General features: G+C 43.9%; 1 protein-coding gene across 9 annotated transcripts in view; it reads left to right on the forward strand.

Moving 5' to 3' along the window:
• The window catches only part of LOC137379388 (uncharacterized), a 145,300-nt gene that overhangs the window by 73,432 nt on the left and 44,977 nt on the right, over window positions 1-26,891 (forward strand). For all 9 annotated transcript variants that reach the window (XR_010976805.1, XR_010976803.1, XR_010976807.1 and 6 more), the window contains exon 10: window positions 16,119-16,382. Coding sequence is in view for 4 of the 9 variants with exons in the window: in XM_068050135.1 (XP_067906236.1) it covers window positions 16,119-16,382 (264 nt within the window). In the remaining 5 variants the exon portion in view is untranslated. The remainder of the gene's footprint in view (window positions 1-16,118; window positions 16,383-26,891) is intronic.

Consider the following 26,891-nt stretch of genomic DNA (forward strand, 5'->3'; position numbering starts at 1 on the left):
CGTTGAGTCATTTGATATCAAACTGTGTCACAAGGCGACCACAAACAATAATGGCATAGCACTCCACAACGGAACCTGGTTGTGTTTTCAGTACATTTTAATCAAAAGCATTCTGACAAAGCAAAAAGACGACATCTCAGGCAATGGGGAAAACTATATGACAGCCCTGCAAACAGTGAGCAAAATATAAGCATGAGGTGACTGATGGTGTTTAGTGTAATGTTGCTCTCTGCTTTTGTTTCAGTCTGTGTCTGACAGAAGAATCTTTGCTCTGTTTGTCTTTCCTTCCTGGGAAGTTTACTTTCAGGCCAACCTGATATAGGTGACACAAGATTCATCTGACATTATGGCTCTGTCATGGAAAAGAAGCTTCCTTTGCTCTGTTCACTTAAATAGAAACACAAGTGGGCCATTCGGCCCCTCAAGCCTCTCTGCCATTCAATAGGATCATGTTTGATCTTCTATCTCAATTCCACTTTCCCAGCCTATCCCACAGTGGTGCAGTGGTTAGCACCGCAGCCTCACAGCTCCAGCGACCCGGGTTCAGTTCTGGGTACTGCCTGTGTGGAGTTTGCAAGTTCTCCCTGTGTCTGCGTGGGTTTCCTCCGGGTGCTCCGGTTTCCTCCCACATGCCAAAGACTTGCAGGTTGATAGGTTATTTGGCCATTATAAATTGCCCCTAGTATAGGTAGGTGGTAGGGAAATATAGGGACAGGTGGGGATGTGGTAGGAATATGGGATTAGTGTAGGATTAGTATAAATGGGTGGTTGATGGTCGGCACAGACTCGGTGGGCTGAAGGGCCTGTTTCAGTGCTGTATCTCTAAACTAAACTAAACTAAACTAAACTATCCCCATATTCTTTGATTCCTTTACCATCCAAAAATCTATCGATCTCAGCCTTGAATATGCTCAATGTCTGAACATCCACAGCTCTCTGGGGTAGAGAATTCCAAAGATTCACAATCCTCTGAGTGAAGAAATTTCTCCTCATCTCAATCCTAATGAAGAAAAACGCATAACAGTTGTATCATTGCTGTTGCTTTCTGCTTCTCCCCGCAAACATTTCAACAACATGTATTTATATAGCGTCTTTAATGTTGTAATAACGTTCTAAGGTGTGTCACAGGCACGTAATCAAATGAAATTTGACACTGAGCTACGTAAGGCGATATTAGGACAGATGACCAAAAGCTTGGTCAATGAGGTAGCCTTTAAGGAGTGTCTTAAAGGAGGAGAGGGAGGTAGAGAGGAGAGCGGTTTAGGGAGGTAGCTGAAGGGACGGCCACCAATGGTGGAGCGATAAAAATCGGGGATGGGCAACAGGGAGAAGCGCAGAGATCTCCAGTGGTTACAGGAGTGGAGGGGGTTACAGAGAAAGGAAAGGTCAAGAGCATGAAGGGATTTGAAAACAAGGATGAAAATGTTAAATTCGAGGCATTGTTCGTCTTTTTAAAGGGACCTGCGAGCTCTGGTAGCCTGCTCAACGAGCTTGGCCTACTGGGTTCCAGTTGTTCTGATGAAAGGTCACTGACCTGAAATGTTATCTCTGTTCTCTCTCCACAGATGCTGCCAGACCTGCTGAAAGTTTCCAGCATTTTCTGTTTTTATTTCAGATTTCCAGCATCCGCAGTATTTTACTTTGGGGTTCTAATTTTTGTGCTGAACGCTTGCTGATTTTGTCTTGTTTGAATTTTGTGGGTCTGGAGGTTTGCCAGGAGCTGTTAACTTTCACAGCTCAGTGTCATCTGTGGCTCAGTGGGTAGCTCTTTATCAGAAGGTGTGAGCTCAGGCCCTGCTCCAGATTCTTGAGTGTGTAATCCAGGCTAACACTCCCTGTGCAGTTACTGATGGAGTGCTGCACTGTTGGAGCTGCTATCTTTGGGGTGAAACCTTAATCCAATGCACTATCTACTCTCTTGGTGGTCATAAATGGTCCCATGGCACAATCTAAAGAAGAGCAGGGGAGTTCTCCCTGGGCTGCTGGTCAATATTTATCCCACAATCACCATCACTTAAAAACAGATCTGGTCATTATCACGTCACTGATTGTGGGAACTTGATGGGATGAATTTAATCGAGCCTGCAGGGGTCCCGAAGCAGGGCTGAAAAGTCAAGGAGAACTCTGCCTCGGACCTTCGGATCCCCACCCACTGTGCAATGCAACGAAGCTCGGGCGAATAACTGCTGAGCACCAGGGTCCCCATCACGGGGAATCCTGCCTCCAAGAGCTGCCAGCCAATCAGAGGGCTCAGTAGTATCGGCAATACCACTGGGAACAGTGCCCACTGCCGGTACTACACCATACCTGGGACCGGGCCCATTGCTGGAGCTCTAGACCCCAAGTATGTGGTGGTGTTGCGGGGTTGCCGGGGTCAGTCCGGCAGGCCCCAACGGTGGGGAGGGGGTGCGGGTGGGTGTTGAGGATGGGGCGGGGGTGTTCAGGGAGGGGTGGCCTTTGCCGTTGGGGGCCACAGATTGCCCGAGGAGAAGGCCCCCCCCCTCACCCCACCAAGTCCGTGGAAAGCTGAAACAAAGACGAAACGTGTTGGAAATACTCAGCAGGTCTGGCAGCATCTGTGGTGAGAGAAGCAGAGTTAACGTTTCAGGTCAATGACCTTTCATCAGAACTGGCAAAGGTTAGAAAAGAATTATGTTTTAAGCAAGTGAAGGGGAGCGGGGGTGGGGGAGAGAACAAAGGGGAAGGTGTTTGATAGGGCAGAGGGCAGGAGAGATTAACTAGCAAAGCTGTCCTGGGACAAAGGCAAAGAGAGTGTGAATGCTTGTGGTGAAAGACAAAACATTAGTCCAGAGAGAGAGTTAATAGTGAATAACGAGCATGGAAAGCTGCCTTGTTTTACTGGGCAATCACCCCACGTGGCGTAGGCACTCACCCCCACCCCCCTCCACCTTGTGTTTAATTCCAGCGGCAGTGGGAACAGGCCCTTAAGTGGCTTGTGATTGGCCACTTAAGAGCCTGAATTGGCCTCTGGACAGGAAGGCTGTCTTTGGCCTTTCCTGGCCCCGACTTCATTACAGTGCGACTGGAAGGTGACAGGTTCCCCACCTGTTGTAATTCTATAGGCCCCCTGCCTCCCTGCCCATTTCCAGAATCCCATTAAATTCCACTCTGTGTAAAAATTGGCGTTTCCGATTTCACAAGAGTGACTCAAAAGTACTTCAATGGCTAGAAAGCCCTTTCAGACATCCTGAGGTCATAAAAGGTGCTATATGAATGCTTTGTTTCTTAAATGTCTGGAAGTGCCTCCCAGCATTGAAAATGCACATGAGCAGTAGTAATAATAATCGAAATTTCAGCACAGAAAGGAGTCCATTCAGCCCTTTACTCCAGTTCTGCCACTTGTGCTGGTTCGGGAAGTCTGTACAAATTGCGTTCATGTTCTGAAGTGCAGAGGCACTGGTCAGCACAGCTTAAAACTATTGACGCATCAAAATAAATTTTGTGCCCAAAGCAGAAACTCTACCCAAGATCTTCACCCAATTTTCAGAAGTACCTGTCATCGTTCTTCCACTAATTTTCTTCCCTCCGCTCTTGAACTCAGTGGCTCCTTGATGGGATCGGGTCCCACAGGAGCCAGTTGCCCTCTAGTGCCTCACCCAAAGGCTCGTGGGTGATGAGTGTCGGCAAGTGATTGGCTCTTGAGTTGATAAAACCCCAGTCTTCACTTGTGTGCACTTCACACAGGTGTTCCTGGAAAGCAGGGGAGGTGTGAGAACCCTGGTGGAATTTCTAGCCCAGTGACATTGCGGAGCACTCTCGCCACACACCCGCTCTGCACCCCCCCCCCCCCACCCCCCACCCCAAAGCGGTGAAATCAGCGAACTCCTGTCAGAGCAGGGATCAAGTACCTGACTTTCTGGCTGATTCAGCTAATCCCTGCCCTAACTGGCTCAGCCATCAGGGGGAGCCACCTACAATAGCTTTAAATAACAATGATTGTCATGCGATGGGATGTGCTTACGACACAGGTTTCAACTGAAATAAGGCTGGAGGGAATGTGACGCAGCTTGGCTGATAAACCATTAACCAAAGTTGGTTACTGATTGCAGTTTTTTTCAATGAATTGTAACCTTTCTGGCCTGCAAGATTACTGTATCGTTAGCACATGCTGATAAGATCACACCGAATGCAGGCATTTAAAGGGGCAATCCTATCAACTCTAAGCTGATGCATCTCTGGTGATTTGGTGAACTGTTTATCACCGACAGAGCAACAGACAGCTGGGAGAGTCATAGAGTCATATACAGCACAGAAGGAAGCTATTCATTCCATTGAGTCCATGCCAGCTCTCCATGGAGCAATGCAGCCAGTCCCATTCCCCGGCTCGATCCCCATAGCCCTGCAAGTCTATTTCTCTCAAGTGGCCATCCAATTTCCTTTTGAAGTCATTGATTGTCTCTGCTTCCACCACCCTCGTGGGAAGTGAGTTCCAGGTCATTACCACTCGCTGTGTAAAAAAGTTCTTCCTCATTCCCCCTGCATCTTTTGCCCACAACCTTCAATCTGTGTCCCCCTAGTCCTTGTACCATTTGTTAATGGGAACATTTTTTCCTTGTAGATAACTTATCTAAGCCTGTCAGAATCTTATACAATTCTATAAAATCTCCCCTCTATCTCCTTTGTTCTAAGGAGAACAAACCCAGCTTTTCCAACCAGACCTTGTAACTAAAATCCTCCATCCCTGGAACCATTCTGGTAAATCTCCTCTGCACCCTCTCAAGGACCCTCACATCCTTCCTCAAGTGTGGTAAACTGAACTGGACACAATACACCCGTTAGGGCCTAACCAGAGCTTTATAAAGGTTCAGCATAACTTCCCTGCTTTTGTACTCAATGCCTCTATTTAGGAAGCCCAGTATCCCATATGCTTTACTAACCATTCTCTCAATATGTCCTGCCACCTTCAAAGATCGATGCACAGGCACTCCCAGGTCCCTCTGTTCCTGCGCACTCTTTAGAACTGTGCCATGAAGTATATATTGTCTGTCCTTCTGCCAAAATGCATCACCTCACATTTTTCACTATTGAATCCCATCTGCCATCTCTCTGCCCATTCTGCTAGCCTATCTATGTCCTATTGCAGGCAGTTCATATCATCCTCACTGTTTGCCACACCTCCAAATTTGGTGTCATCAGCAAATTTTGAGATTCTACCCTGTATTCCAAGATCCAAGTCATTTATTTATAGTAAAAAAGCAATAAGCCCAGCACTGATCCTTGAGGAACACCAATGTCTACTATCCTCCAGTCTAAAAAGCCTGGAGAGTGTCACAACACTGAGAGTTTAATGTGAAATGGTGCATTGTTTATTCAGTCATTCAGACTTCCAATACTCTTAACAGCTTTGAACAGACCCGCTCCCCTCTTTAAATGATACATGGCAAAATATTACTGTTGGCAACATTAAGGGACAGATGCTTAACACATTTAAACAGCAGTCCTTTACTGGCTGTTTAGCTTTGGCTCTGTGGGTTGCCCTCTCACTGCTGAGTTAGAAGGCTGAGAGTTCAAGTTCTATTCTCAAGACTTAAGCAGAAAAATCAAGGTTCACATTCCAGTATGGTTACAGCACAGAAGGAGGCCATTTGGCCCATTGTGTCCATGCCAGCTCTCTGCAAGAGCTACTCATCTAGTCCCACTCCCCTGCTTTTCAGAATCACAGAATTGTTACAGTGCAGAAAGAGGCCATTCGGCCCATCGTGTCCGCACTCTGAATGAGCAATTCACCTAGTTCCATTCCCCTGCCTTCTCCCTGTAGCCCTGCATATTCTTCCTTTTCAGATAACAATCTAATTCCCTCTTGAAAGCCTCGATTGAACCTGCATCCACCACACTCTCAGCCAGTGCATTCCAGATCCTAACCACTCGCTGTGTTAAAACATTTTTCCTCATGTCACTTTTTCTTCTTTTACCGATCAGTTTAAATCTGTGTCCTCCTGTTCTCGATCCTTTCAGGAGTGGGAACAGTTTTTCCCTATCCACTCTGTCCAGACACCTCATGATTTTGAATGGGTCTATCAAATCACCTCTCAACCTTCTCTTCTCCAAGGAAAACAGTCCCAGCTTCTCCAATCTATCTTCATAACTGAAATTTCTTATCCCTGGAACCATTCTTGTGAATCTTTTTTGTACTCTCTCCAATGCCTTCACATCTTTCCTGAAGTGCAGTGCCCAGTACTGAACACAATACTCCAGCTGAGGCCAAACTGGTGTCTTATACAAGTTCAATAGAACCTCCTTGCTCTTGTACTCTATGTCCCTATTAATAAAGCCCATGATACTGTATGCTTTATTAACTGCTCTCTCAATCAGTCTTGCCACCTTCAATGACTTATACACATATACACCTAGGTCCCTCTGCTCCTGCACCCCCTTTAGAGTTGCATCCTTTATTCTATATTGTCTCTCCATGTTCTTCCTAACAAAAAGAATCACCTCATATTTCTCTGCATTGAACTTATCTGTCACTTGTCCATCCATTCTACCAACTTGTCGATGTCCTTTTGAAGTTCTACACTATCCTCTCACAGTTCACAATGCTTCCAAGTTTCGTATCATCTGAAAATTTTGAAATTGTGCCCTGTACACCAAGGTCTAGGCCTAGATTAACATATATCAGGAAAAGCAAGGGTCCCAACACTGACCCTGGGGAACTCCACTACAAACCTTCCTCCAGCCCCAAAAACATCCATTAGCCATTACTCTTTGTTTCCATGTTGCTGCCGTCCTGTTTATTCCATGAGCTACAAGTTTGCTCACAAGTCTGTTGTGTGTCGCTGTATCAAACGCCTTTTGAAAGTCCATGTGCACCACATCAACAGCATTGCCCTCATCAACCCTCTCTGTTACCTCCTCAAAAATCTCCAGCAAGTTAGTTAAACATGATTTTCCCTTAACAAATCCATGTTGGTATTCCTTAACTAACACACATTTGCCCTGTGACTATTAATTTCATCACAAATTATTGTTTCTAGAAGTTTCCCCGCCACCAAAATTAAACTGACTGGTCTGTAGTTGCTGGGCTTCTCTTTACATCCTTTTTTGAACAAGGGTGTAACGTTTGCAATTCTCCAGTCCTCTGGCACCATCCCTGAGTCTAAGTAAGACTGGAAAATTATGGCCAGTGCCTCCACAATTTTCACTCGCATTTCCCTCAGTATCCTTGGATGTATCTCATCCGGTCCTGGTGCTTTATCAACTTTAAGCATAGACAGCTTATCTAATACCTCCTCCTTATCAAATTTAAATCCTTCTAGTGTATTAATTACCTCCTCTTTCACTGTGACCTGGGTATCATCTTCTTCCTTGGTAAAGACAGATGCAAAGCATTCATTTAATACCTCAGCTATTCCCCATGTGTAAATCCCCTTTTTGGTCCCTAATTGGCCCTACTCCTCCTTTTATCGCCCTTTTACTATTTATATGCCTACAGAAGACTTTGGGATTCCCTTTTATGTTAGCTGACAGTCTCTTTTCATACTCTCTCTTTGCTTCTCTTATTTGCTTTTTTACCTTCCCTCTGATCCTTCTATTCTGCCTGATTCTCCATTGTGTTATCTACCTGACATCTGTTATAAGCACACTTTTTCTTCTTCATCTCTATCTCATTTGTCATCCAGGGAGCTCTGGGTTTGTTTGCCCTATCTTTTCCCTTTGAGAGAATATACCTTGATCGTGGCTGAATTATCTCCACTTTGAAGGTAGCCCATTGTTCACCTACTGTTTTCTTGCCAACCTTTGATTTCAGTTTATTCGGCCCAGATCCATTCTTACTCCATTGAAGTTGCCTTTCCCCCAGTTAATTATCCTTACTCTAGATTGTTCTTTATCCTTTTCCAAAACCAACCTGAACCTAATGATACAATGATCACTGTCCCCTAAATGTTCTCCTGCTGACATCTGATCCACGTGGCCCAACTCATTCCCAAGAACCAGGTCTAGCAGTGCCTCCTTTCTCATTGTCCAGAAACATACTGCTGGAGAAAATTTTCCTGAACACACTCTAGGAACTCTTGCCTCTCTCTGCCCTTTACAATACTATTATCCCAGTCTATATTTGAATAATTAAAAGTCCCTATTATAATTACTCTATAATTCTTGCCTCTCTCTGTAATTTCCTTGCAATTTTGTTCCTCTTTATCCTTTCCATTAGTTAGTGACCTCTCGACTACACCAAACAATGTAATTGCATCTTTTTTGTTCCTAGCTCCAGCCAAATAGATTCTGTCCTTGACTCCTCTGAGGCATCATTTCAGTGAGAGTCATTCAAAGAGGAAATAGAGAGAGTTCAGAGCCAACATGTACCCATTTAGGTGAAGGGTAGGACCAACAAGTCCAGGGAACCCTGGATGTCAAGGGATTTAGAGGATTGGATCAGGAAAAAAAAGGAGGCTTATGGCAGATTCAGAGCGCTGAAAACAGCGGAGGCACTACAGGAGTATAGAAAGTGTAGGGGGGGCGGTACTAGAAAAAGTAATTAGGAGAGCGAAGAAGGGACATGACAAAACACTGGCGGGCAAGACAAAGGAAAATCCTAAGGCATTTTATAAGTATATTAAGAGCAAGAAGATAACCATGGAAAGAGTAGGGCCCATTAGGGACCAAAGTGGCAATCTGTGTGTGGAGCCGGAGAACACAGGTGAGGTTTTAAATAATTACTTTTCATCTGTGTTCACTATGGAGAAGGATGATGTAGGTGTAGAGATCAGGGAGGGGGATTGTGATATACTTGAACATATTAGCATTGAAAGGGAGGAAATATTAGCTGTTTTAGCGGGCTTAAAGGTGGATAAATCCCCAGGCCCAGATGAGATGTATCCCAGGTTATTATGTGAGGCAAGGGAGGAGATTGCAGGGGCTCTGACACAAATTTTCAAATCCTCTCTGGCCACAGGAGAGGTACCAGAGGATTGGAGGACAGCAAATGTGGTACCATTATTTAAGAAGGGTAGCAGGGATAAACCAGGTAATTACAAGCCAGTGAGTCTAACATCAGTGGTTGGGAAACTATTGGAAAAAGTCCTGAGGGACAGGATTAATCTCCACTTGGAGAGGCAGGGAATAATCAGGGATAGTCAGCATGGCTTTGTCAGGGGGAGATCGTGTCTAACTAACTTGATTGAATTTTTCGAGGAGGTGACGAGTTGCATAGATGAGGGTAAAGCAGTTGATGTAGTCTACATGGACCTCAGTAAGGTTTTTGATAAGGTCCCGCATGGGAGATTGGTTAAGAAGGTAAGAGCCCATGGGATCCAGGGCAATTTGGCAAATTGGATCCAAAATTGGCTTAGTGGCAGGAAGCAGAGGGTGATGGTTAAAGGTTGTTTTTGCGAGTGGAAGCCTGTGACCAGTGGTGTACCACAGGGATCGGGGCTGGGACCCTTGCTGTTTGTCATGTACATTAATGATTTAGACATGAATATAGGAGGTATGTTCAGTAAGTTCGCAGATGACACGAAAATTGGTGGTGTCGTAAATAGTGTGGAGTAAAGCCTTAGATTACAGGACGATATAGATGGACTGGTAAGATGGGCGGAGCAGTGGCAAATGGAATTTAATCCTGAGAAGTGTGAGGTGATGCATTTTGGGAGGACTAACAAGGCAAGGGAATATACAATGGATGGTAGGACCCTAGGAAGTACGGAGGGTCAGAGGGACCTTGGTGTATTTGTCCATAGATCACTGAAGGCAGCAGCACAGGTAGATAAGGTTGTTAGGAAGGCATATGGGATACTTGCCTTTATTAGCCGAGGCATAGAATATAAGAGCAGGGAGGTTATGATGGAGCTGTATAAAACACTAGTTAGGCCACAGCTGGAGTACTGTGTACAGTTCTGGGCACCACACTATAGGAAGGATGTGATTGCAATGGAGAGGGTGCAGAGGAGATTCACCAGGATGTTGCCTGGGCTGGAGCATTTCAGCTATGAAGAGAGACTGGATAGGCTCGGGTTGTTTTCCTTGGAGCAGAGAAGGCTGAGTGGGGACATGATTGAGGTATACAAAATTATGAGGGGCATAGATAAGGTAGATAGGAAGAAACTTTTTCCCTTAGAGGAGGGGTAAATAACCAGGGGGCATAGATTTAAGGTAAGGTGCAGGAGGTTTAGAGGGGATTTGAGGAAAAAATCTTTCACCCAGAGGGTGGTTGGAATCTGGAACACACTGCCTGAAGGGGCGGTAGAGGCAGGAACCCTCTCAACATTTAAGAAGTATTTAGATGAGCACTTGAAACGCCATAGCATACAAGGCTATGGGCCAAGTGCTGGAAAATGGGATTAGAATAGTTAGGTCTTTGATGACACGATGGACCGAAGGGCCTGTTTCTGTGCTGTACAACTCTATGACTCTATGAGATCCTCTCTCTCCAGCACTGCAATACTATCCTTAATCAATATCGCCACTCCTTCCCCTTTTCTTGTTTTCCCAAAAGCCTGCAAATTTTTTCGCTTCAGATAATTGTCCAATTCTCCTTTGAAAGCCACAATCAAATCAGCCTCCATTGCACACTCAGACCGTGCGTTCCAATCCTAATCACTCACTGCGTGAAAAAGTTTTTCCTCATGTCGTCGTTACTTCTTTTATCAAACACCTTAAATCAATGTCCTCTGGTTCTCGATCCTTCCACCAATGGGAGCAGTTGCTCCCTATTTACTCTGTTCAGAGCCCTCATGATTTTGAATATCTCCAGAAAATCTCTTAATCTTCTCTTCTCCAAGAAGAACAGCCCCAGCTTCTCCAATCTATCCACATAACTGAAGTTTCTCATCCCTCGAACTATTCTCATGAATCTTTTCTGCACTCTCTCTAATGCCTTCACATCCATCCTAAAGTGTGGTGACCAGAACTGGGCACAATACTCCAATTGAGGCTGAACCAGTGTTTTATACAGGTTCATCATAATTTCCTTGTTTTTGTCCTCTATGCTCCCATTTATAAAGTCCAGGAATGCGTGTGCTTTATTAACCGCTTTCTCCACCTGCCCTGCCACCTTCAACGATTTGTGCACATATACCCCCAGGTCCCTCTGCTCCTGCACCCCCTTTAGAATTGTACCCTTTATTTTATATTGTCTCTCCTGGTTCTTTCTATCAAAATGAATCATTTCACACTTCTGTGCATTAAATTTCATCTGCCACATGTCCACCCATTCCACCAGCCAATGTCCTCTTGAAGTTCTACACTATCCTCCTCACAGTTCATAACACTTCCAAGTTTTGTGTCATCAGCAAATTTTGAAACTGTGTCCTGTACACCCAGGTCTAGGTCATTAATATATATCAGGAAAAGCAGGGGTCCTATCACTGACCCCTGGGGAACCCCACTATATACCTTCGTCCAGTCTGAAAAACAATTAATCACAACTACTCTATTTGTCCTGTCGCTCAGCCAATTTCGTATCCATGCGTCTACTGTCTCTTTTATTCCATGGCTCTAACTTTGCTGACAAGCCTGTTATGTGGCACTTTATTAAATGCCTTTTGGAAGTCCTTGTACACCACATCAACCGCATTACCCTCATCAACTCTCTCTGTTACCTTATCAAAAAACTCAAGCAAGTTAGGTGAACACGATTTGCCCGTAATAAATCTATGCTGGCTTTCCTTAATGAATCCACATTTCTCCAAGTGACTGTTATTTTTGTCTCAAATTGTCAATTATTACAGACAGATGGTGTGGTGGCTTCCATCTTTCACCTCTCAACTGGCCATAAATAGTGTTTTGTTACAAATAGTGTGTCAGTCACTGAGTGTTTTTCGGGTCAAATAAACAGACAAACAACAGATTTTCTTGTAGGTTTAAAGAAAGGAAGGTAAAATTTTTATTTAAACTGCAAAACCCGAATTGTTGGCAATCTTCATCCCTCATGCAAGTCCCAAGTAATGTAAGTGTCCATGGTTCACAGAAACCTATTGAATCTTCTCGGGAGGAAAGTCTTTTTAAAGGTGCAGGCCTGGATGTTTGTAGTCATGAACTTTCTGGGATGTTGCAGATTTCTGGTGGTCACCTTTTTAAATTCTCTGCTGCACCAAATTGCGGTATAGTATCGACAGCTGGGCTTCTTGCTTAGCTGAACTGATCTCTTAGTCTTTGGCTGGTATTGGCTTTCTGTTGTCTATGCTTGATCTTCTTTCTCTCTCCAAGGGGCTACCTTTTAAGGTAAAAATCTATCACATTTGAGTTTCTATCATTTGACACAGGGCCATCTCCCCTAGTGTGACCACACAATGGTCCAGGATATGGAAACCATTGCTATCTTGGTTTTTGGATGGGGACCATTCTGTTACAATGGTGTGACTTCATTCCTATTCATCTGGGTTTGGGCTGTGGAGTCAGTCTGTCTTATAGAAACTTTATTAGTTCATTCCTGTAGATAGGCGTCATCAACATGTAATGGGCTCCTTTCAGTTTCAATGGGTTCTCTCCAGAGCTAATTCAGATGCAGTTAATGAGTATCATCTTTGCAGACAGGCTTGTTTATTGTCAGTAAAGTAAGGGTCGCCTGACCTCTACTCCATTTTGTCAGTGGTACAAATGTGGCCATTTTCTTGTGGTTCAGTTTAACAGTTGATTTTGTATTTCATAATTTTCCCCGTTCATTGTTTATTGCCTCACGGCTCCTTCCGAGCATAACATGTTTCTAAAAGCTTGCCCACCACCGAGGTTAAATTGACTGGCCTGTAATTGCTGGACTTTTTTGAACAAGGATGTAACATTTTCACTTCGCCAGTCCTCTGGCACCACCCCTGTATCTAAGGAGGATTGAAAGAATATGGCCAGTATCTCCACAATTTCCACCCTCACTTCCTTCAGTATCCTTGGATGAATCTCAACCAATCCTGGTGACTTACTAAATTTAAGTACAGCTAGCCTATCTAATACCTCCTCTTTGTCAATTTTTAGCCCATCCAGTGTCTCAACTATCTCCTCTTTCACTGCTACTTGGGCAGCATCTTCTTCCTTGGTAAAGACAGATGAAAAGTTCCCATTTAGTACCTCAGCCATGCTGCCATCCTCCATGCATAAATCCCTTTTTAGGTCCCTAATTGGCCCCACTCCTCTTTTTACCACCCTTTTACTATTTATACGCTTATAGAAGATTCTTGGACTCCCTTTTATGTTAACTACCAGTATCCTCTTATACTCTCTCTTTGCTTCTCTTAATTTATTTTTTGCTTCCTCTCTGAAGGTTAACATAAAAGGGCTAACTGGAAACTCCATGCCTCACAAGATAATGTTGAAAGAGCGGAGACCAAACCTAACTGGGATCCCCCTCATTCCCATAGAGTTACGCTGGCCTCCCGGAAAAGCTAAAGCAAAATTTTGGGGACAATGTGTCCACTTATTACCCTATAAGACCTGGCAGTCTAATGCCATTCCAAATCAGTCTACTCCTCAAAATATAGAAAGAACTTGCATTTATATAGTGCCTGTCACAACCTCGGGATGTCCCAAAAATACTTAACAGCCAATGAAGTTCAAATAGTGGCTCACCAGCACATACTCAAGGGCAACTAGGGATGAGCTATAAATACTGGCCGAATGGCCCAGTCCTGTTCCTAATTCATATATTCCCAGGTTAGCACTTAGTCTTCTCATTTCTAGAAAGAAGAGCCCGAAGCTGTTCAGTCTTTCCTGATAGTTATAACCTCTCAGTTCTGGGATCATCCTTGTAAATCTCTTTTGCACCTTCTCCAGAGTTGCTTTTATAACATAGTGACGGGAATTGTTCACAGTATTCTAATTGTGGTCTGACTAAGGTTTAGTATAACTTCTCTGCTTTTCATTTTTATCCCTCTAGAAATGAACCCTAGTGCTTGCTTTGCTTTATGTTCTGTGTTGCTACTTTTAGTGATTTATGAATGTGTACCCCGAGATCCTCAGTGTGCACCCCTAGATCTTCAGTGTGTACTCATAGATCCTCAGTGTGTACCCCGAGATCCTCAGTGTGCACCCCTAGATCTTCAGTGTGTACTCATAGATCCTCAGTGTGTACCCCTAGATCTTCAATGTGTACCCCAGATCCTCAGTGTGTACCCCAGATCCTCATTGTGTACCCTAAATCCTCAGTATGTACCCCTAGATCCTCAGTATGTACCCCGAGATCCTCGGTGTGTACCCTAGATCCTCAGTCTGTACCCTAGATCCTCAGTGTGTACCCTAGATCCTCAGTATGTACCCTAGATCCTCAATGTGTACCCCTAGATCCTCAGTGTGTACTCCTAGATCTTCAGTGTGTACCCCTAGATCTGATCCTCAGTGTGTACCCCTATATTCTCAGTGTGTACTCCTAGATCCTCAGTGTGTACCCTGAGATCCTCATTGTGTACCCTAGATCCTCAGTGTGTACCCCTAGATCTGATCCTCAGTGTGTACCTCAGATCCTCAGTTTGAGCCCCTAAATCTTCAGTGTGTACCCCAGATCTTCAGTATGTACCCCTAGATCCTCACTGTGTACTCCTAGATCTTCAGTGTGTACGCCTAGATCTGATCCTCAGTGTGTATCCCTAAATCCTCAGTGTGTACCCCAGATCTTCAGTGTGTACGCCTAGATCTGATCCTCAGTGTGTATCCCTAAATCCTCAGTGTGTACCCCAGATCTTCAGTGTGTACGCCTAGATCTGATCCTCAGTGTGTATCCCTAAATCCTCAGTGTGTACCCCAGATCTTCAGTGTGTACGCCTAGATCTGATCCTCAGTGTGTATCCCTAAATCCTCAGTGTGTACCCCAGATCTTCAGTGTGTACGCCTAGATCTGATCCTCAGTGTGTATCCCTAAATCCTCAGTGTGTACCCCAGATCTTCAGTGTGTATCCCTAGATCCCTTTGCTCTTCTATCCTGGTTGAGGAATAAATGTTGGTCAGGATACCCTGTTCTCTGGGGAAAAAAATTAAACCATCTGATAAATTGAGTTAAGCAATTTGTGTTTAAGACTACACTGTAGTGTATAGTCACTATACAGTTTAAGCAATTTCTTTCTATAATGGGACAGATTAGAAGCAATTTAAAGATGGAAGCGGCTCTTATTTTATATAACTAATCTCAATATGTTGATCATGAAGTAATGTCCTGCTAGATGTATTTAACATTCAGCTGCACAGTGTACCCTAAACAGTGCAATGCTTGGAAGTTAACTGCACCTAATCATTGCAGACGTTAATCTGTTCAGGAAGGACTAAGATTTATTTAGAGAGTGACTATGTAAGAGCAGTAAATCCTGGGGCTGAACTGGAGGATGCTGAGGGAGCGATTGTTCTCTGGACCACACACTGCCCATGCCAGGTCTTCGTTGATTGTTAGAAAATCCTTCACAAGCATTCTACTCCCTTTGTTCCCACCCCAGCACCCTCCATCCTCCGCTCCTACTCCGGGTTATGTTGATTGGCATTTTGTCAGAATTGATAAAGAGACCCGTGATTGGTGAATAAAGGGAGGGTTGTGCCAATAAGCATAATGTCAATCAACGGGAAAAATCCTTTCACCAGCAATTCAAATGAGGGGAGCCATCAACATTATCAGAATTTCAATCTCAGTGTCCATGGCGCAGTAAACTTTCCAGTTCTTTGGAGCATTTTGTAACCAAGTTGCAGTAAATAAAACCAGGAGCAGCAAGAGATTTCTACAGCATCATTCTCCTCATCTTTACCTCAGTCAGAGTAACGTGTCAGCTGTGGCACAATGGGTAGCACTCTTGCTGACTGAGTTGAATGGTTTGAGGGCTCAAGTCCCACTCTTAGTACATGAGCACACATTCTACTGAGGGAGTGCTGCACTGCCTTTCAGCTGAGACTTTACACCCTGCCTACCCGCAAATCCCATGGCACTATTTAGAAGAGGAGCAGGGGAGTTCTCCCCATGAGTCCTGGTCAATAACTGGTTGAGGCCAGTATCCCTCAACCAATAACTAAAATTGATTATCTGGTCATTCATTTTGTGGGAGTTTGCTGTACACAAACTGGCTGACACCTTTCCCTAACATTATAACAGTGACTACACTTCAGTAATCACTGGGATGTCCTGAGGATGTGAAAGTTGCTACCTATATTCAAGTTCTCCCTTTTACCTTTTACCTTTTTTTGCATCTTGTTGTTGCTAGACCGAGCCACTCAACTAAATACAGAGCTGGATTCCATCTCAAGCCACGTTCAGAGTGAGAGGACAACAGAGGCTTCACAAATGAGTCAAATTCGTAGACGGACTCCACCACGGTTGAGCCGCGGTGTTCTGGTGGAGATGGAGAGAGTGCGGCAAGTTCAATCACGAAAAGCTAAAGCCTTGCAGACCTTTGAAAAGCTACGGGCAACAAAACTCTCTGGAGAGCTAGGCTCGGAGACCAAAAACATCTCCAACTTTGAAGACTGTGAGTAACCAATCATTCAGTAACTGGCTCACCATCTCCTTTTTTCCTTATGTTCTTGGATGTTCATTTCTTTTTGATCTCAAGGTTTGGACTCTTAAACAAATGTTCAGTTTCACATGAGTTTTCACAGGAGGCAAATCACCATTTGCCAGGGGATGGTGGGAAAGAAATGGCAAAGTGAAAGGGTTTTCGCCTCTCCTCCTATGGGTTAACTAAGTAGTTGCAATTTAGAAGATTAAGGGATGATGTAATGGAGTTGTTTGAGATGATCAAAGAAACTACTTCCTCTGGTGGAAGAGTCCAGAACAAGAAGTTGCAAAACCTTAAAATTAGAGCTAGGTTATTCAGGGGTGATGCCAGGAAGCTGAGGGGTGACTTAACTGAGGTGTACAAAATTATGAGGGGCCTAGATAGAGTAGACAGGAAGGACCTGTTTCCCCTAGTGGAGAGGTCAATTACCAGTGGGCACAGATTTAAGGTGATTGGTAGAAGGATTAGAGGGGACATGAGGAAAAACCTTTTCACCCAGAGGGTGGTAGGTGTCTGGAATTCACTTCCAGGAACGATGGTGGAGGCAGAAACCCTCAATTCTTTTAAAAGGTACCTGGACATGCACCTGAAGTGCTGTAACCTGCAAGGCTATGGTGCTGGAAGGTAGGATTAGATTGGGCGGCTAGTTTGTCCGGCCGGCATGGATACGACGGGCTGAATAGCCTCCTTCTGTGCTGAAATGTTTCTATGCTTCTATGGTTCTACATAGGGTAGTGAAAATCTGGAACTCTCTCCCCTAAAAAAACTGTTGAGGCTGGGGGTCAATTGATAATTTCAAAACTGAGAATGATAGCTTGTTATTGGGTCAGGGTATTAAAGAATATGGAACCAAGGCGGGTACATGGAATTGAGATACAGATCAGCCATGATCTAAATGAATAGGCTTGAGGAATTGAATGGCCTATTCCTGTTCCTATGTTGCAATAGGTTTTGTCTGCAGAGGTGAGCATGGGGTAGAGTTGAGTGCGCTCCAGCCTGAGCAAGACTGTGTATGGTAGAAAATGGAGCCAATGTATTAACTGAAGACTGATTCTTCACTCTCCAGATACAGGCATCACTGGCAAGGCCTGAATATTTCCATGCCTTGTTCATAAAACCATACAGCACAGAAGAAGGCCATTTGGCCCATCATGGCTCTTTGAAAATGCTATCCAATAAGTCCCATTCCCCTGCTCTTTCCCCACAGCCCCACAAATTATTCCTATTCAAATATTTACCAATTCCCTATTTAAAAGTTACAATTGAATCTGCTTCCACTACCCTTTCAGGCAGTGCATGCCAGATCACAACAAAACTCATCTCCCCTCTGGCTTTTTTGCCTATTAACTTAAATCTCTGTCCTCTGGTTTCCAACTGTCCTGCCACTGGAAACAGTTTCTCCTGATCTACTCTTTCAAAACCTCTCATAATTTTGAAACCTCTATTAAATCTCTCCTTAGTCTTCACTGCTGTAAGGAGAATAACCCAACTTCACCAATTCTTCACATAATTGAAGTCCCTCATCCCTGGTATCCCATTCTAGTAAATCTCCTCTGCACCCTCTCCAAGTTACATTGTCCAGATTGGACACATAACTTCATCTGAGGCCTAGACAGTGATTTATAAAGGTTCAGTATAACTTCCTTGCTTTTACTGCCTCTAATTATAAAGCCATGGATCCCATATGCGTTTTCAGCAGCCTTATCAACTCGTTCTGCCATGTTCAAAAAAATCGAGTAAGTACACCCCAGGTCTCTCTGTTCTTGCACTCTGCTTAAAATTGTGCCATTTAGTTTATATTGACTCTCCTCATTCTTTCCATCAATCTGTATCACATCACACTTCATTGCTTTAAATTGTATCTGCCATGTGTCTGCCCATTTTGCTAGTCTATATCCTCCTGAAGTCTGCTACTTTCCTCCTCACTGTTTACTATGTTTCCAAGCTTCAAGTCATCTACAATCTTTGAAATTAAGCGTTGTATATCCAAGCCCGTGTCATTAATATATACCAAAAAGAGCAATGGTCCAAATACCAACCTCTTGGGTACACTACTGTATACTTCCCTCCAGTCTGAAAAACAACTCTTCATCACTACTGTCTGCTAGTTGCCCTTGAGCTGGGCCATCTCCTTGAACTGCTGCAGTCCATGTGGAGAAGGAACTCTCACAATGCTGTTAGGTAGGGAGTTTCAGGAATTTGACCCAGTGACGATGAAGGGGCAGTGATATATGTACAAGTTAGGATGGCGTGTGACTTGGAGGTGATGGTTTTCGCAGATATTTGGTGACCCTGGCTGGTAGAGGTGGTGGGTATGTAATATTGGAAATATGGCAACCCTTATGTGCACAGCAAGATCTCACAAACAGCAGTGCAATAAAGATCAGATAATCTGTGTTAGTGATTTAGTGGTTGAGAGATAGATATTGGCCAGGACACCGGGGAGAACTCACCTGTTCTTCAATATGGTGTCGGGAAATATTACACATCCATCTGAAAGGGCAGACAAAACCTCAGTTTAACATAGCACCTGCAATATGGAGACCTGAAAGCGGAGATGGTGATGTAGTGGTAATGTCACTGAGCTAGGAATCCAGAGGCCCAGGCTAATTCTCTGGGAATACAGGTTCAAATCCCACCATGGCAGCTGGTGGAATTTAAGTACAATTAATTAATATTAAAAATATGGCATTGAAAGCTAGTCTCAGTGGTGGTGCCATGTAACTACCATCGATTGTCATAAAAACCCTTTAAAATGTCCTTTAAGGAAGGAAATCTGCCATCCTTACCTGGTCTGGCCTATATGTGACTCCAGATCCACAGCAATGTGGTTGACTCTTAACTGCCCTCTGAAATGGCCTAACAAGCCACTCAGCTGTCAAGGGCAATTAGGAATGGACAACAAATGCTGGCCTTGCCAGCCACGCCTACATCTCATGAAAGAATAAAAAACAATCCTCCAACAGTGCAGCACTCCCTCAGTACTGGCAGTGGGAGTCTCCGTCTGGATTTTGTGTTCAAGTCTCTGGAGTGGGACTTGAACTCACAACTTTCTGACTGAGCCAAGATGACACCAATGGATCACTGGCCTCATGAATTTGTCCAAACTCCAAACATTTGAATATATTAAGGTAGAGTTACCTCTTACTGTTGTCTGGAGTCAAGAATTAAGCATGATTTGTTAAATATTTCCATATTTAATCAATTAGGATGACATGGATTACTTCTGAAGATCCCATATTGCCCTTTCTACGTTAAACTTTATCATACACTTAAACCATATCTGTTTGCCCTCATTGACAACACATGGTTAGCAATGTAGCAGGGCCATTGAATGAGTTGAGTTGCTTCACAGCATGGTGTCTTTGCTCTGTAAACTATTAGCGTGTTTGCAGATATCAGAGACAATTATTTGCTTAATACTGGAAAGACAAATAATATTTCTGTTGTGCAAGTGAGATTTGCTAGTATGCAGGGTTAATAATCTGCCTGGGAGTATTTAGCTGTTAAAATTAAAGGTTAGGAGCCAAGGTCATTGGCCAATTCGGAATGACTGGAGCTGAACCTGTTGGGCAATTAATGAGCCAATGATGACTGAATAATCTGCAACAACTTGAGATCTATTAAAAAAAGTTATCACCCATTATTCTTTTTGTTTTTGGTGAGAACATTTCATGGAATCTTGCAACACAGAAGGAGGCCATTCGGCCCATCGTGCCTGTGCTGGCTCTTGAAAGCACTATCCAATTAGTCCTACTCCTCTGCTCTTTCCCTATAGCTCTGCAATTTTCTCTCCTTCAAATATATATCCAATTTCCTTCTGTAAGTTACTATGGAATCTACTTCCACTGCCCTTTCAGGCAGTGCATTACAGATTTACCCTTTAATTTTTTTTAATTGGAACTTTTTTCACAGTAGAGTTGTTGACATTTCGAATTTTCCCAAATTCTGTAGACGCTGGAGATCAATTGCAGCTTTCAATTGGGATTGGTAGATTTTAGGTAAGGGTATCAAGAGATATGGCGCAAAAGTGGGAAAATGGAGTTGAGATACAGATCAGGGATGATCTAATTAAATGGTGGAACAGGCTTGAAAGACTGAATAACCTCCTCCTGTTCCTATGTTCCTGCTTTCCTAAATCTATTTTTCAGTCCCTAGCACTTAAATCCTCTGGTACCAAAAAGGCAGGTCCCAGGGTACCAACATATCCAGTCTTCCATGCCGGCCACTAGGAGGGACCCAACAACCGTCGGATGAAACGTTCTCTCCCTTCACGGCTTCCACTCCCGTGTCTTGCTACAGAGACCAAGCTGAAACCAGCGACTCTGTGGCGTGGGGAGTCTGTGGGCCCCAAAACGCCTCCTTCTCTCTGTCACATGTGTCCCATGACACCTCACTGCTCATTATATTCTGTGCAGGGTCTCCAGGCATAAAGTGGGTAGGGGAGGATGGTGGTGTCTCTCAGCTTGAATTTTATTTGATGATGATAGAGTTATAAATTATAATGTCACTTTGAAGGTGTTCAGGCCTGACATGCTCTGTAAAGTTATTGGTGACTTTGAAATATAACAATGTTTTTCAGAACCACTTATTATATAAACATTATTCAAAAAGACTTTAAAAAGTCATTGCAGTCAAATGTGATACAAACTGTATTAGGTGGGCTGATAACAACCTGTACTGAGCCTGCTTCCTACTCTCTGACCAATGTGGCAAACATGAGTTATAGAAAGGCAAAGTGCCAACTCTCCCCTTCACCTCTTCAGCTAGAATTTTATGGACCCCCCCACGAGGTGGGGTCAGAGGTGGGGGTGCATGGAGTGTAGCGGTGGGTGGCGGGGGCGGAGGGCCTGTCGCCTCCCCATAGCCAAGTGATTTTCCTGAGGACGCGATAGGTCGACAAAGGCCTTCCCACCCAGAGGCCAATTGAGGCCCTTAGATGGCCTATTAACAGCCAATTAAGGGCCTCTTCCCACCGCTGCTGGGATCTTACCAGCAGTTGGGGGATGGGACTATGTCATGCAGGGAGGTCGCCTTGTAACACATGGTGACCTCCCTGCAGACTTGGGGGCAGGGTCCCTCCTCCGTGTGCAATCTGTGGCCCATGGAGGTCCCCCACTGGGAACCAGTTTACCCCCTGGGAACCCCCCCCCCCCCCCCCCACGGACTGCATGGCCAGCCCCCACTCCCCCTTGCCAGGGCCTTCTGGACTGGCCCCAGTGACCCCACATTACTCACCTTGGGTCTGGGGTTCGAGTGCTGGGTCTGGGTCCAAGCCCGCTGCAGTACCAGTAGTGGCTACCGTTCCCAGTGGTGCTAACGATACTGTTGAGCTGCCGTTCTCCTGATTGGCTGGCAGCTCATGGGGGCGGGATCCCCATTTTTAAAGGGACGGAGATCCTGGCTCCTGATTCTTTGCTTTAAATAGACTGGAGGATTGCTCCAGGAGTGGGGGGAGGGGGGGGGGGGTGCTTGAAAAGGCAGAGGCAGGGACCTCCCACCTTTTTGGCCCAGTGTTGGGAGCCCCATCTCCTATACAAAATAGCCCTCTCCTCCCATCTTTCCCCCTCCCCTCACCTCTCTCTCCCTCTCCCCCTCTCTATCCTAACTCTCCCTCTCCCCTCTCCTCCCTCCTCTCTCTCTCTCCCCCCCTCTCCTCTTCTCTCTCCCCTCCTTTCTCTCTTTTGCCCTCTCCTCATCTCAACTTTCTCTTCTCCCTTTCACCTTTTGCCATGCTTTCATTCTAGCTCCTCCAATGCCTAATGTGCTAAACCGAGGAATAGTTGTATCTGCACATTTGCACCTGACTGCCCTGTAAACTCAGAGGGGAGACTAAGCTACAATCCTACAAATATTACATTAGGTACAAAACATTTGGAGGAAAAAGAACGATTACAGTTTGAAACAGGATTGATTAAAGTGAAAATGGAAACCTTTTCAATTGAAATAGCATATCAAGAATCTAAGCCCCTGCTTCAGACTATTGACTGGATTATCAAAGCCCTACTGCAGGATAGACGATTAAAAGTGGCGTTGAATTACAATTATAAAAGCAAACAAACAGCAAGACATTGATCAGTGATTAATAAAGGCAGCTGTTGTTTACTGTGCAACTCTGTAAAAGAGCTCATTACATTAAGTGAACCAAAGAGTCACCTTTCACAATGGCCCTTATTATTGGTACATTGTGCCTGTTAATCATAGTAATATTGAAGAATAATAGCATGTAATTTGTTTAGTTTCCCTTATCAGTTTTAATCTGCTAGTCTGCACCCATTCACGTTGAGAATGGCCATGGATAAAACCACATCTGATGTTAAAACTTGTCAGCATTTTCTTTTTGCCACCTTTTGAAAGTTTAAGAAAGAAAAGCAAAGCACTGTTTCCAGTTGTAAGGTACATACAACTGGAGCCACGTACCTTAAAGCAATATACCAGGGCGCTCACTGAACCAGCCATTCCACGCATCGGAGCCTTGGCATTGTAGTGCAGTGAGAAAGGACACAACCGTTTAACACAGAGGTGGGAGGAAAGAAAGATCTTGCATTTATACAGCATCTATAGAGCCAGTGAAATACTTTTTGAAGTGCAGTCTCTGTTGTAATGTAGGAAAGATGACAGCCAAATTTGCGCACAGCAAGATCCCACAAACAGCAGTTAGATAAATGACCAGATAATCCATTTTATTGATGTTGGTTAAGGGGTAAATATTGGCCAGGACACTGGGGAGAACTCCCCTGCTCTTCTTTGAAATAGTGTCATGGGATGTTTTATGTCCAACCAGAGAGAGCAGTTATTTTAGCAACTTGTCCGAATGACGGCACCTCCAACAGAGCAGCAATCTCTCAGTACTGCTCTGGGAATGCCAGCCTAGATAAAGTGTCCAAGTCTCTGGAGTGGACACACAACCTTCTGAATCAGAAACCAGAGTACGAGCCACTGAGCCATGACTAACACTAGCAGAGGGGTCACATCTGCTCACACACCAACAAACCCGTGACCAACCATCTCAATAAAACAATTTATTAAACTGAGAGCATTTCCTTGCATCTGAGGGTTAACCCTTGACCTCCTTGTAGGTGTAGCCATATTCCAGCTTATCAACTCTGCTAGCTACCAGTATTGGCACATAAGAGACAGAATTCCAGAGTCCCACAAAATCCCAAGATAATTACAGATAAGGAAGGCCATTCAGCCTATCTAATTTGCTCATCTTCCCTCTGGTTCCTTTGCCAATTATCTTAAATCTGTATCCTTTAGTCAATGACCCTCCTGCCAGTGGAAACAGTTTCTCGTACTTTATCAAAGCCCTTCATAATTCTGAGCACCTAGATTAAATTGCCCCTTAACCTTCTCTGCTCTAAGGAATTTCAGAGCTTTCACCTTCACTCGTTTATCTGGAGCCAGTTCACTCTCTATGTGAAGAACATAAGAAATAGGAGCAGGATTAGGCCATTCAGCCCCTCGAGCCTGCTCCGCCATTCGATAAGATCATGGCTGATCTGATTGTGGCCTTAACTCCACTTTCCTGCCTGCCCCCCATAACCCTTGACTCCCTTGTAGATCAAACTCTGTCTAACACAGCCTTGAATATGCTCAATGACCCAGCCTCCATTTCTCCCTGGGGAAGAGAATTCCAAAGATTAATGACCCTCTGAGAAGCAATCATCTCAGTTAGAAATGGGAGACTCCTTATTTTGAAACTGTGCCCCCAGTTCTAGATTCCCCCATCCTCTCCGCATCTAGCTTATCAAGCCCCCTTAGAATCTTATATGTTTCAATAAGATCACCTCTCATTCCTCTAAACTCCAATAGTCCCAACTTGCTCAACCTTTCCTCATACGACAACCTCCTCACATCCCATAAATCAACTTAGTGAACCTTCTCTGAACTGCTTCCAATGCAAATATATCCCTCCTCAAATAAGGAGACCAAAACTATGTGTAGTCTCACCAACGACCTATCCAGTTGTAGTTAGACCACTACTTTTAACTTCCATCCCCCTTGCAATAAGTGCCAACATTCCATTTATCTTCCTAATTACTTGCAGTACCTGCATGCTAATTTTTTATGATTCATGTACGAGGACACCTGGACCCCTCTGTACTTCAGCATTCTGTTTTTTTTTAGTTTTAGAGATACAGCACTGAAACAGGCCCTTCGGCCCACCGAGTCTGTGCTGACCATCAACCACCCATTTATACTAATCCTACACTAATCCCATATTCCTACCACATCCCCACCTGCCCCTATATTTCCCTACCACCTACCTATACTAGGAACAATTTATAATGGCCAATTTACCTACCAACCTGCAAGTCTTTTGGCTTGTGGGAGGAAACCGGAGCACCCGGAGAAAACCCACGCAGACACAGGGAGAACTTGCAAACTCCACACAGGCAGTACCCGGAATCGAACCCGGGTCCCTGGAGCTGTGAGGCTGCGGTGCTAACCACTGCGCCACTGTGCCACCCCAGTCTCTCTCCATGTAAATAATATTCTGCTTTTCTATTCTTCCTGTCAAAGTGGACAAATTTACATTTTCCCACATTACACTCAATCTACTAAATTATTGCCCACTCACTTAACCTATTGATCACCTTTTGCAGCATCTGTGGAAAGAAAAACAGAGTTAACGTTTCAGGTCTGTAACCTAGAAAAAAGTCACAGACCTGAAACGTTAACTCTGTTACTCTCTCCACAGATGCTGCTAGACTTGCTGAGTATTTCCAGCACTTTCTGTTTTTATTTCAGATTTCCAGCATCCAAAGTATTTTGCTTTTATATCCCTTTGCAATCTCTCTGTGTCCTCCTCACAACTTGCTTTCCCACCTAACTTTTATCGTCAGCAAATGTGGCCACAATACACTCTATCTCTTCATCCAAGTCATTAATATAGATTGTAAATAGTTGAGACCCCAGCACTGACCCCACTAGTTACAGTTTGCCAACCTGAAAGTGGCCCATTTATCCTAACTCTTTGTTTCCTGTTAATTAGCCAATCCTCTATCCAGGCTGATATATTACTCCCAACACCATGAGCTCTTATCTTGTGTAGTAACCTTTTATGTGGCACCTTATCAAATGCCTTTTGGAAATCCAAATACACTACCTCTACTGGTTTCCCTTTATCCACCCTGCTTGTTATTTCACACCTCAAAGAACTCTAATAAATTTGTCAAACACGATTTCCCTTTCATAAAACCATGCTGACTCTGCCTAATTGTATTATAATTTTCTAAATGTCCTGCTACTACTTCCTTAATAATGGATTCCAGTATTTTCTCAATGACAGATGTTAGGTTAACTGGCCAATAGTTTCCTGCTATCTGTCTCCTTCCTTTCTTGAATTGGGGCATTACATTTGTGGTTTTCCAATCCTCAGGGACCTTTACAAAATCTAGGGAATTTTGCAGCTACTTCTTTTAAGACCCTAGGATATAGGCCATCAGGTCCAGGGGACTTGTCAGCCTTTAGTCCCATTGGTTTTCCTAGTACTTTTTCTCTAGAACCAGTTATTGTTTTAAGTTCCTCCCTCCCTTTTGCCCCCTGATTTTTCTACTATTCTTGGGCTGCTTTCAGTGTCTTCCACTATGAAGACATATAAAATATTTGTTCAATGTTTCTGTTTCCTTGTTTCCCATTTATTAATACCCCAGTCTCATCCTCTAAGGGACCAATGTTTACTTTAGTTGCTCTCTTCCTTTTTCTATACTTGTAGAAGATTTTACTGTCTGTTTTTATATTCATTGCTAGTTTACTCTCATATTCTAATTTTCCCCCCTTTTTTTTGTCATGCTTTGCGGGTTTCTAAAATGTTCCCAAACTTCTGGCCCGCCACTAATCTTCACTGAATTTTATGCCTTTTCTTTCAATTTGATACCATCCTTAACTTCCTTAGTTAGCCATGTTCATCCTTCTCGTAGAGTCTTTCTCTCTCAATGGACTATATCTTTGTTGAGAGTTATAAAATACCTCCTTAAATGTCTGCCACTACTTATCTACCATCCTACCTTTCAACCTATTTTCCCAGTCCACTTTAGCCAACTCTGTCTTCATACCTTTGTAATTGCCTTTATGTTTCATACCCAAGTTTCTCACCTTCAAACTGAATGTGAAATTCTATCATGCTATGATCACTCTCCCCAACAGGATCTCTAACTGAGATCATTAATTAATCCTGTCTCATTACACATTACCAAGTCTAAAATAACCTGTTCCCTGGTTGGTTCCACAATGTATTTTTCTAAGAAACTGTCCTGAATACACTGTATGAACTCATCCTCAAATCTACCTTTGCCAATTTGATTTGTCAAATCTATGTGAAGATTAAAATCACCTATGATTATTACTTGAATTCCCTGATATCAACAACAACAACTTACATTTATATAGCATTGAAAAGTATTCCAGAGGTCCTTCGACAGAGGCATAATCTGAAATAGACACTAAGCCAAAGAAGAAAATATTAGCTGGGGT

Source organism: Heterodontus francisci, chromosome 18, assembly GCF_036365525.1.
Source record: "Heterodontus francisci isolate sHetFra1 chromosome 18, sHetFra1.hap1, whole genome shotgun sequence".
In the NCBI taxonomy this organism is placed as follows: domain Eukaryota; kingdom Metazoa; phylum Chordata; class Chondrichthyes; order Heterodontiformes; family Heterodontidae; genus Heterodontus; species Heterodontus francisci.